General features: G+C 40.9%; 1 protein-coding gene across 10 annotated transcripts in view; it reads right to left on the bottom strand.

Moving 5' to 3' along the window:
* The window catches only part of Ate1 (arginyltransferase 1), a 164,415-nt gene that overhangs the window by 81,569 nt on the left and 69,946 nt on the right, over positions 1-12,900 (bottom strand). For all 10 annotated transcript variants that reach the window (XM_029560730.1, XM_029560727.1, XM_008827281.3 and 7 more), the window contains 2 exons: positions 12,080-12,261; positions 6,629-6,728 (listed from right to left, as the gene is read on the bottom strand). In XM_029560730.1, the coding sequence (XP_029416590.1) occupies positions 6,629-6,728; positions 12,080-12,261 (282 nt within the window). The remainder of the gene's footprint in view (positions 1-6,628; positions 6,729-12,079; positions 12,262-12,900) is intronic.

Below are 12,900 nucleotides of genomic sequence, written 5' to 3'. Positions count from 1 at the left end.
AATATGACACAAATTTATTGGAATAAAGGAAAGGTTTGAATGGTTAAACTCCTAAATCATCTTTCCACTTGGGCTGTCATCTTTTTTGATCTTTTTGAGAGGGTCTCCTTGCAGCCCCAGCTGTCCTGGAACTCACTATGTAGACAAGGCTGGCCTTGAACTCACAGAGATCTGGCTGCCTCTGCCTCCCAAGTGCTGGGATTAAAGGTGTGTGCCACCACACCCAGCTTTTAAGACATGGTCTTGCTATGAAACCCTGACTGGTCTGGCTTACATTAACTATATAGCCCAGGCTGGCCTCAAACTCATAGCATTCTTTCTGCCTCAGGCTCCTAAGTGCTGGGATTACAGTTGTATATCACCAGTAATACCTAGCTCTATACATTACTGAATATGTATTAAATTAATACCACTATTTACATTATCAACAGCAGACAGCTCTACTTCCCCCACTCTATAACAGCAACAGCCACAGCAGGACCTACTGAGTAGGCTTCCTCCACCACACTCCTGTCCTGCTTCCTTCAAATGTCACATCCCTACCAGTCCCCTAGTTAGGTCCCCAGACCTTCCTTCCCATTTAACACAGGCAGATTCCTCAAACCACTAACATTTTTTATGTTAACTGTTCAGTTTTAACCCTCATGGGAGAATTACAGACTTTTCCCTAATTTCCTGATTTTTTAAATGACTTTCCTTAGTATTTATAATTACAAAAACACACCAAAAATGCCAGGAAGAAATTCCCACTTGGAAACACTAATTCATCTTAGCTTTACTCAATTAAAAGAAATGCCAATTTGTTTTGAAATAATTTCTACCAACCCATATCATATTAGTGATCAATGTCAGGAAACATACATAATGAAAGTCATCTTTTATAATGACATTTACTGCTCTAAGGTCTTCTAGAGACCAGATAATTCCCTATTTTAAAAGCAGATATGAGGGGCTGAAGAGATGGCCAAGCAGTTAGGAGCACTGGCTGCTCTTGTGGAGGACCCAGGTTCAGTTCCCAGCACCCACACAGCAACTAGCAATCATCCATAGTAACTCCAGCTCCAGAGGATCTGATGCCCTCTTCTGGCTTCCACAGACATTGCATGCATATGACACATTTTCTAACATATAGGCAAAACACTCATATACACAAAATAAAAATAAAAAACAAGTATATGAAATAGTAACCATCTATTGAGATCATAAACTACTCTGAATTGCCTATTTCATCGGTAAAAGAAGTTGCTGTCTTAACCTATGATGCAAACATGTGGAAAGGCAATAAATGAATGACATGGTGCTCTAGCACACTTCTGCTTCACTTTCCCCAAAAGTAATGGATCGGTTTGTGGGATACACTGGAATACATTTATCTGAGTGTCAGTCTCAGCACCAGTGACAATATACAGTGTGGAGTCAAAACACACAAGTCAAATTCTCCTCGTTTCAGGGCGGCAAACAGCCTCTTTATTCAGTCAACAAGTATCTGAGCTCTAAGAAGAGCTGAACAGATGACCAGAGCTCACAGGTACCTATGGCACAAAAAGGATTTATTCCTAAAAGGTTCATCATTTAGAGTGCCTGTCCTAAAAACTCAGTACTACTTCCCTCTGAGCAAAAGCAAGCTTCCACAAGTTCAGGAGTTTTCACAAGCAGGCAGGACTGGTACCATTAGGACCAGTCCTCTTTTCCCCAGCATCTAGATTAAGAACTCATTAGGAACTGTGGATACCATTTGTCAGTATACAAAATGATTTCATAAATGCGACCCAACTAGGTAGACTTCATAATCAAATGGAGATATTAACATAGTTTACCTCATTTCTATATTTTCCCATTTTACCAGTACAAAAACAGAGTTACCATGCTCGGTTAGAACTGTGTGTCTCTGTTACCTCTATCTTACATTTTTCCAAGCAGAAGTTATCCTTCTCACTCTCAACCATTATTCGAGGCATGTGAGTTTCCAACTATCCTGCATACTTGTTAATCTTCCACACTAGCATTTCCACACATTATTTCAACAAGTGTCCAGTAAGTATTAACATTTACTATTTAGGAGCTAAGGACATACCTCAGCTGGTAAAGTGCTTGAGAGGATCTGAGCTTGATATGCAGAACCCATGTGAGAAAAGCCAGGCATTGTGGCCCATGCTTGTGATCCCTGAGTTGGGAGGCAAAGGCAAGCAAATCTGAGGCTCACTGGTTGGCCAGCCTAACTCGGTGAGTTCCAAGCCAGTGAGGAATGACATTTCAATGATACTTGAGGTTGTCCTCTGCCTTCCACATGTACAACTGCACACTCCCCCAACACACACACACACACAAAATCTACTATGTGGCAGGGCCACTGCAAGCCTCCCGGAACACATGATAAAGAAGATGACATATGGCACTTATAAATGGGAGAGACTTGAATTTGGGGAAGAACTTTAAATGCTGTGGAGCTATGTGGTGGTCCACTCCAGTCTTAGCATCCAGCATAGATGCTGGAGATGAGGATTCCTAGAGAAATGACAAAGGAAGAAACTTTGAGTATGGGGGCTAGAGAAGGGTGAACGGAGGGGGAGAGCTCTGTGGCTAAGGTCCTCCGGTAGGAACAACAACAGAAAGACTGGTGGCCTGTTTGCCAGGGTACAGGTAACAAAATGAAGACAGATTTTTTTTCAATAGAATTTAATCAATTCTAAATTTAATAAACAAAAAAACAGCAAACTTTAAGATGAGAAATGGTCATCTTTCCTGGTCTTCATGGGCTATCAACATGTAAAAATAATCTAGGTGTGCTGGATAGCTTTAGTGTCAACTTGACACACCTGGGTCGAGGGAGCCTCAATTGGGGAATTGTCTCTATTGGACTGGCCTGTGGCCATGTCTGAGGGGCATCTTCTTGATGAGTGATGTGGGAGGACCCAGCCCACTGTGGGTGGTGCCACCCCTGGGCAGGTGGGCCTGTGTTGCATAAGAAAGCAGGCTGAGCAGGGGCCAGAGGAGCAAGCCAGTAAGCAGCATTCCTCCATGGCCTGTGCTCCAGCTCCTGCCTCCAGGTTCCTGCCCTGAGTTCCTACCTTGGGCTCCCTGATGAACTGTGACCCAGGATATGTAAGCTAAATAAACCCCTTCCTCCCCAAGGTGGTACTGGTCAGAATGTTTTGTCACAGCAATGAAGAAACAAACTAGGACATAGTAATCATTAAGTTCTGACTTAGAATATTCTGAGCACTAAAACTAATTTTCCAAATGTTCTCCAGGACTTTGTAACACACAGGCTAAAGAGATAGCTGCGGCTACTCAGCTGAGCAGGCTCACTAGTGCTTCCTCAGTCTCTCTGAAATGACCCCAACTTCCCATTGGCTGACTTCCTGTCTTTCAAATCTTTCTTATCACTCAAATCTTTCAACGCTTACCAGAGGGGGCCCCTGACCACACAACCTAACGGAGTCACACCCAGTTAAGGTCCATCGCATCCCGCCTCCCGCATCCTGCATCCCACTGTACCTATCCCTATCTGACAAATGTGTGTGAATTTGTTGGCTTCTTCTCCAGATTAGAAGTTCCATGAGACCAGGATCTTGCTCACGTTATTCACTGATGTCACTTCCGGCGAGAGCCAATTACTATTTCACAGACAAGGAGCAAAGCTGGAAGGAAAGCAGACCTGAGGGCACCTCTGACACACTGGATTTTAAATAATGCCCAAAAGCTCCAATTACAGGAGGATTTAGCTTAGACATGATTAAGTGAGATTGAATAACATGGAAGGCATTTTTAAAATCCCCAGCTTAGGCCATCCTGGTGGGGCATGCGGTTGATTCCAGCACTCAGGAAGCAGAGACAGGCAGATCTCTGTGAGATCAAGGCCAGTGTGGTCTACATAATGAGTTCCAAGCCAGCTGGGCTACAGGAAGACCCTGTCTCAAAAAGACAAAACCAAAATTGCCAACTTACAAGGAGATGCTGACTTCAGTTCAAAGTGGAGTTCTGCATAGTAAGAGAAACATCATAAACTATGTAGTCTGGGCCACGGGCATTGAGGTCTGAGCCCAGAGTCTTTATGAATAAGTACAGTGTAACTAAATTCATTTCCACTAGTGATCAAAACATAAGAAATGGGTTAAAGTACAGAGTAATTTAGAATTTAGCTTAAAGAAAACACTTACTAAAAGATCTGTTGTGGGGCTGGAGTGATGGCTCAGCAGTTAAGAGCACTGACTGCTCTTGCAGAGGACCCAGGTTCGGTTCCCTGCACCCACATGGCAGCTACAAACCGTCCTTAACCCCAGTTCCAGGGGACTCCGAAGCCCTCTTCTGACCTCCGTGGCATTGCACGACACGGTGCACTCACATACATGCAGGCAATATACTCATACACATAAAATAAAAATAAATAAAATATTTTTTAAAAAGATCTGTTGTGGGGCTGGAGAGATGGCTCAGCAGTTAAGAGCACTGACTGCTCTTGCAGAAGACCTGGGTTAGAATCCCAGCACCCACATGGCAGCTAACAATTGTCCATAACTCCAGTCCCAGGGGATCCAACAGCATCTTCTGACCTCTGCAGGCACTGCATGACATGGGTACACTTACCAACATGCAGGCAATACACGCACACACATAAAATAAAAATAATAAATAAAATTAAAGAAAAAAAAGATCTGTTGTGACACATTAAACCTGTAATACTAAAGATGAGGGGTAAAGATGAAGTTCTAAAGTCCCTAATTCTGGTATTAAAACAGTTCTGTTTAGAGCAGGTTCTATAGAAGGTGCTACACAAAGTAAGTCTAATATGCTGCACAGTCAAGGTGTTCTTCAAGTCAATTATATTAAATTTCTGGAATACTTGCACTTTCTAACCTGAACTGACCTAGTCCTTACCAGAAAAATCAGCTAGGAGAAAACACCAATATAAACAGTACCAAGCAATAGTTTTAGGACAAACAGAAACATACTCATGATTTCTTTCTGCTCAGAATATGTGTTTAGATCTATCAAGTAAATTAATAACTCAGGCAAGAAGATAATTTGTGAAGACAATGAAGTTAGAAGACATCATCTACAATATGCTTAGACAGGAAGCCCCAAATGCCAGCAGGAAGCTCCAGTGAAGGGCCTGGCCCATCAGTGCAAACCAGCATATGCTCCATTTTCACCTCTACTCTGGAGACCGAGGTCCTCACAAAACCATCAGCACTCAGTACTGCACCTCAAAACTTCTTTTTTTTTGGTCTTTTTGAGACAGGGTCTCCCTGTAGCCCCAGCTGGCCTGAAACTCACTATGTAGACCAGACTGGGCTTGAAGTCAGAGATCTACCTGCCTCTACCTCCCAAGTGCTGAGACTAAAGGCATGCACCCGGCTTCCACCTCAAAGCTTTAAAACCATGATCATTCCCATGAGTACTAACTCCTGTAACTTACTCTTTTAAAGGATGGGAAGAAAAAAAAGAAGGGAAAATTTATAGATTAAAGAGATTTATGAGATATATAAACCAAACATAATATATGACCCATTTTTGGGTTCTAACTCAATAAACTTATGGTGAAACAGATTATGAAAAGGAAAGTAAGACCACTGGCCAAACGAGACACTAGAAGATATTTAGAAACACTGTTTATACTTTCCAGGTGTGGTGATAAGATTGTAGTTGTTTGCAAAGTGCTCTTCTGTTTTAGAAATACCCACTAAAACAGAAATAAACAGATATCCTTGGGGGCTCAAGTATAACTCAGTGGTAGAACCCTTGTCTAGCATGTACAAGGTCCTGAGTTTGATTCCTAGCACCACAGAAGAAGGAAAAAAGGGAAGTCCTAGATTCTTTAGTTAAAAGGTCATCCCTGATGCATTCTAAAATAAGTCAAAGGAGACTGAAGGTGGGATGGGGTAAAAGAACAAAGAAATGAGGCACAGAAACGGCTGCTGAAGCTGACCAATGGGCACACGGGCTGTAGCACACGGGGTGCCAGCACACGGGGCTGTAGCACACAGGGCTATAGCACTTTTTTTTTTGCCTGCTTTAATTGTTCCTCATTTAAAAAAATTATACTTATAGATAGGATAGGTCTATATTTTTTATTTATTCTCTTTGCTCTAAAACCCATCAATGACTTCCAAATGCCTGGGACCAGTTTTCAAGTTCCTTTGCAATCTTATGGTTGTTCTTTCTCCTGTGAAGGCCTCAAGGGTCCACCGCTCCTTGACTATGCAACTCTCCTTGGAAAGTGCTTCTAACCACATCTATGCTTCTCAAGTACCTCCCCTTCCTTCCTCTTCCACTCTTCCTTCCCAGGCCATTTGCCAGCCTACATAAGATGCCCCAGCTTCACCACAGGTCACAAGGGAAAGGTGCCCGTGCATCTCTGTGCATCTAAGGGCGTATGCACTTCACACAGTGAAGTGGAAATGAAGGCTGTGGTCCTGCCGGGAAGAGCCTGCTCCTCTGCCGCTCAGTACTCCACTCACACTCAGGAAGCACCAAAGGCTTTCACTAAGTAGATTCTTAAAACCATTTTTAAAAAGGACATTTTGGTATGTTTGACAGAACTCCAATTCTGCTGCTCAAGATGCAGATTTCATTGAAGACTCCTCTTCTGTAATGAGCATAGGCACATGCATGAAATGAACATTACCTTATATTTCATCTTGGGACAGGAGTGAATGTAGAAACCCATGTAATAATAGCTGACTTGAGAAGTTCTTTCATGGAGCTGTCTAGTAAAAGCAATTTCTCTGCCAAAAGATGATGAAGATACAGTTAATTCTGGGCACATTTTTCAAAAACCTATAAAATTTGATAAATACTTGATAAAATCTAATGGTAAGTATTAACAAATCCAACTCTTGAAAGAAAAGTAAGTCTTAAAACATAAGATGGTTTGGGGCTGGAGAGATGGCTCAGCAGTTAAGAGCACTGACTATTCTTGTAGAGGACCTGGGTCCGATTCCCAGCACCCACATGGCAGCTAAGAATCATCCTTAACTCCAGTTCCAGGGGAATCCGAAGCCCTCCTCTGATCTCTGAAGCACTGCACAACACAGGTGCACTCACATACACGCAGGCAATACACTCATACACATAAATATTTTTTTAAAAAAAGATGGGTTTTTACTTGAGATACCCCAAAACTTAAACTATTTTGAATACAACAAAGTACAAATTTTGTATATTATTGCACAAAATAACTGACCTAAAATTGAACATAAAATTAAAGAGAGCTACACTGTCTTATTATTCACTGTATCCCAGAATTCTCAACAAATCTAGGCTGTTAATAGTACAACAAATTTTAGAAAAACTTAATGGTCATTAAATTTCAGGAAAAATGCATGTTTACAAGCAAACCCTTTTGGCAGTATATACTACAGAACTCACTGTTTTAGCTAGGTGCAAAGTTAATACACATTTCCCTAAAATGAGCTCTCCTACCATGCTTTCTCCATTTGCTGGCGGAGGCGAGGGCTGCTTAAACAAAAACATTGTATCTGTATCTTTACTGCAGTGCATATGGGTGAAGCGGTTATAATCTGTATTCAGATAATCTTGAAACAAAATCTCCCCTACCTGACCAGCTGAACATGTAGTTGTACATAATAGCTTTAAGTAAAATCGGTACATTTCTAAAGCATGAAGAAATTGTTTTATCTCTTTAAAGATTTTTCTTCTTTATTCTTATGTTTTTATTGTATCAATAAATGTATAAAATTCAGAATTTTTTAAAAATATTTTATTATTTTTATTTTATGTGTATGAGTGTATTGCCTGCATGTATGCGAGTGCACCCGTGTTGTGCAGTGCCACGGAGGTCAGAAGAGGCCTTCGGATTCCCCCTGGAACTGGAGTTAAGGATGGTTCATAGCCGCCATGTGGGTGCTGGGAATCGAGTCCGGGTCCTCTGTAAGAGCAGTCAGTGTTCTTAACCACTGAGCCATCTCTCCAGCCCCAAAATTCAGAATCTTTTTTTGGCAGCTTTACTATGTAGCTCAGCCTGGCCTAGAACTTGCACTACAGCCCAGGCTGGCCTCCAACTCCCACCCTCCTATCCCAGTCTTCTGAATGCTGAGACTATAGCATGTACCACAACATCCAGCAGAGAAATTCCATCTAAAAAATTTTTTTTAGTTTATTTATTATTTTATGTATGAATGCCATGCCTGCATGTATGTAAGTGTATCCATGTCATGCAGTGCCCAGGGAGGACAGAAGAGGGCAATGGATCCCCTGGAACTGGACTTATAGAAAGTTGTTAACTGACATGTGGGTGCTGAGATTTCTGAAAGAATAGTCTATTCATTTTTCAAGGACAATTTAAATCTTTGAAAAGTCAACCTAAAATTATTTTCATATTAACAATACTTCTATAACAAAATAAATGCATAGCCCAGATTGCCCTCGAACACCTGATCCTCCTCTCTTCTCCCCTTCTCTCCATCTCTTCAGCATTTGCTTTTATCTAGATGCTATGTAGTATCTAAAATTGAGTTATCTGTTTAATTTACTGTCTGATTTGAAACCCTGCCTGTGTATCTTACACACTTCTATGAATAACCCTAGACCACAGAGTATGTGCACACAACCATGTTAAATTATATTGCAAAAGTTAATCTTCCTAAAAATAGATATCATGCTTATGATCACCACACACTTTCAAAATCTGCAAATTACATCATTAAAATCTAAAAATATGAAAACTATACTGATTATAGAACTGTTTAAGAAACTGAAGAATGGGAGAGAAAAACCACACAGATTTAAAATACGTAAAATACTTAAAATCAATAATAAAACTGGCAATTTGTAACCTGCTTCCCCAAATTTTGCTTCAAAATGTAGTACCCTGGCTGCCTTTCCTGTTCTGTCAACTCAGAGATCTGTCTTTAAAGAGTACTGAAAGCAAGTGACAGGCCATGGAGCAGCGTCACCTCAGCTGCTATCAAGAGCCCTACTCCCTCACTGGCTCTCCAGCTCGAGGCACTGTGAGCAACATCTCAAGTGACAGAGCACTCACCAGTTTTACCGCGAACTGCTTATTTAACTGACTCAAGTGTAGCGGACTATCTAAACCATCTCTTAGTTTATTGACTCATGAAATTTTTTAGACATAGACTAAGATTTACTATGTAAGATTAAATGTTATTCTTGATATCTGAGAAGTCTAGAAAAATCTATAAATGCACAAGGAAAAACAGGATATAAAAATAAAATGAAATCAGTAGAAATATAAACTTCTAAAGTTCTGTAACGTGAAAACATGTGAATGGTAAAGTTACAGAATGTAAATTCTTTAAGTCACCAGCATGTGTTCTAGGGAGATCGCCAAGATTATCATGACCATTTTTAACTATTTTATATAAAATAAAAGCTTGTGAAAACCCAAGCCAGACAGGAGCACAGCATGGATGGGGGGAGCGGGACAGGAAGCCCCAACCATAGCTAAGATCTACTGGCATTTGATAGATGCTGGGAGAGAAAGAGTTTTCCTCACTGGTCTTGGTAGGTTGGCCAGACTCCAAGGGATAGACCCACAACCCAAGAGCTTGGGAAATACAAATTAAACTTAACAGGCCTTTTTAAAAAAAAAAAAAAAAAAAACTAATTATAGAGGAAATAGAGTGTGAGGGGTAGTAAAAGTAGAGTAAGGTGGGGGTGGAGGGGGGAAGGTCTTAATATCATTAAAATACATTGTATAAAATTCTCAAATCAATAAGAATTTTTTAAATGCACAAAAATGAAAGATCCCAGGCTTGGTGGTGCACGCCTTTGATCCCCACACTTGGGAAGTAGAGGTGGACTGATCTCTGTGAGAGCTCAGTCTGGTCTCCATAGTGAGTTCCAGGCCAGCTGTGGCTACAGGGAGACCCTATCTCAAAATGCCAAGATGGGCACCGCAACACAAGTAAAAAAAATTTATAAGCCAGATTTTTTAAAGTCAAATTGCTAAAGAAAACCATCACTTCTAATTCTGTAGTTCAGGGAAAAAAAAAAAACCCATATATATAAAAAAATAAATAAGATAACCTGGCAATACATTTCATCATGGTATAAAAATACTGGGAAACACACACACACGCACAGAGACAGAGACAGAGACTCAAGCTACAAATAAAAGGCAAACCAACTTCCCAAGCTCCTCCCTTCCTCCGGCTGGGATATATACATACTGATAAACAGTAATAAAAATAGAAACACTTTCATGAAGAAACGCACCCACTAATCTCACCATAAAAACATTTGTGCTGCATTATATACACTTTCACTACAGTCCTAAAAGAGAAATCCTTTCTTGATGAGGGTCACAGATTCGAGCAGATAGTCAGGAATTCACATTCCTGTCTTCTGTACTGAGACAGTCATATACCCAACAATGTCTCAGTAACAGACTACACAAGGCAGTGGTCTTCTAAGGTTAAATGACCTAATAACACCACAGCCATTGTAGTTTGTACAGTCTTCAATGTTCACGTAACCATGAAAGTACTTAATGACATATTGTTGCTCAGAATATGGCCCCTTCCTTAAACAATGCATACCTATATAACTATATTTCTTCCAACAGACTTATATTAATTCATTCCCAATGCATTAACTGTATCTTAATGCTGTGAGGATACATATGACAGTGATGACAATACATTTAAGAAGCATAAGAGATCTTGAAAGGTGTTAGACTTTTGGAAAATAAAAGGAAAGAAAGAGGAGTAGGAGATAAAAAACCAGAGCCAGACCTGCAACAGAATATTTCTTCCTTTATTCAAAGAAGATACAGTGAGGGGTAGAGACTGTCCTAGGAACCAAGCATCCACAACTAGCCAAAGAAAATTGGGGCGGGGGGGGGGGGTTGCTACCCGGTTGTGCAACTCAGCTGCACTTAGTGGGGAGTTGAGTGCCTGGGCTTGGTCTCCTTGAAGTGACTGAGAGTCTCCTTCTTATTTCCCCAGAAACTGACAGGAGTGCAATCTGTGGCCCTAGAGGAGACAGGTAGGCTCCACAAACACTTTCTCTCAGTCTTGGGAGTGACCAGCTGATAAGGACTGAGCAGAGCCAGGCCTCTAATCTATATGGGGGGACTTTGTACTTTTACAATTTAGAGCCGTTCAGCCACTCTGATGGTTTTATGCCTTTGTGGTCTCCTCTAATGAAGCTCATGGTTTTCCTGAGGTTCACATATTCTATCAACTGGGAGCTTAGAAAATGTATAAACCAGGGAGCTGGAGAGCACTGAGAGCTCTTACCGAAGACCCCGGTTTGAATCCCAGCATCCACATGGCAGCTAATAACCCTCTGTAACTCCAGTTCAAGGGGATCTAACACCCTCTTCTGACCTGAGGGTATTACACATCATGGATATACTTATAAACATGCAGGCAATACCATACACATAAAATAAAAACAAAATATTTTTTAAAAGAAAATATAAACTAAACAACAAATATATCTCCAAACAAAATACTTTTTATATAAAATTTTATTATTATTACTGTGTATGATGGGGCAGTGCATGCATGCCACGGTGGTCGTGGTGTCAGTTCTCACCTTTCACCTTTATGTGGGTCCTGAGGATCTAATTCAGGCCATCAGGCTTGCCCACTAAGCACTTTACCTGCTGAGCCATCTCACTGGCCCCTATAATGGTTTCTTATATAGTAAAGTGTGTACAAACATTAAAGCTAGAGAATTACCATCAAACAATAACATCAATTTTAAAATTGTTACCTTTTTCAAAAGGTTTTTTTTTTATTTTTATGTATGTATGCACGCTCGTGTAAGCAGGTGCCTGTGAAGAGCAGAAAAGGGGTGCGATCCCTTAGAGCCAGAGTTGTAACTGATTTTTAAGCTGCCTGATGTGGGTGATGAGAATGGAACTCTGGTCCTATGAAAGAGCAGAAAGTGCTCTTAACTGCTGAGTCATCTCTCCAGCCCATTAAAACTTATTTAAATACCAATATATAACTAAGGGACTAGTAAAGTAACAAATCACTAAAGTATGCTAGCTAGCAAAAAGAGATTTCTGTTACATAATGAAATAAAACTAAATTATTTAAACTTCCATGCAACCCATTATAACTGTAAGAAGCAATCTTACCTTAACGCTGAGTAGACACCCAAAGATAGAAATGAATAATCAGGATCGTAGTATAAATACACAGATGAAACACAGTATGGAAGGATGTCAATCACCCCCACAGCAATGATCTTCCCATCAAGCCAGTACTGCTGGTGAAAGGAGCCATACCCACACTCTGGTCCATTAGCAGGATGCTCTGCCTATGAGAAAGCAGACAGAAGCAAGACAGGCAGCCGTGTTTTCTGCATGTTAAAATGATCTCTTAATCTACTAAGACTATTTTACTCAAGTTAATAAGCCCTGAAATTTGCTTTGTTGTCTCCGCCTTCCCGTCACATCCTGTGTTAAGTTGCAAAATGTTTTACTTGTAGAAACACTCCAAACAGAATGATAAAGGAGGAAATCAGGGAAGGGAGAGATGGGAAAATGTGAACGTAAACAGCATGACTGGATAGGGGCTCAAGGTACAACTGACTAGGAAGAAGAATCAGAAGCTCCAAGCAAAGAGCTCAGCTGTGGTTGACAAGAGTTAAACAGCAGAGGCTGGGCGTGGTGGCGCACACCTTTAATCCCAGCCTTGGGAGGCAGAGGCAGGTGGATCTCTGCGTGTTCGAGGCCAACCTGGTCTACATAGCGAGTTCCAGGCCAGCTGGAGCTACAGGGAGACCCTGTCCCAAACAAAAATAAAAACAACCTAGAGATTTTGAATGATCTCAATGTCCAGAAATTTGACATCTAAGGTGACACCTACGGCAACTGTCCTGATTTGTCATTACATACTATATACATGTTTTGAAATGTCACATTGAACTCCACGTACAATTATGATGTCAATTAAA

The sequence above is a fragment of the Nannospalax galili genome, unplaced genomic scaffold, assembly GCF_000622305.1.
Source record: "Nannospalax galili isolate Female #2095 unplaced genomic scaffold, S.galili_v1.0 scaffold31, whole genome shotgun sequence".
Lineage (NCBI taxonomy): Eukaryota > Metazoa > Chordata > Mammalia > Rodentia > Spalacidae > Nannospalax > Nannospalax galili.
This window is presented reverse-complemented; position numbering and strand designations above follow the sequence as displayed.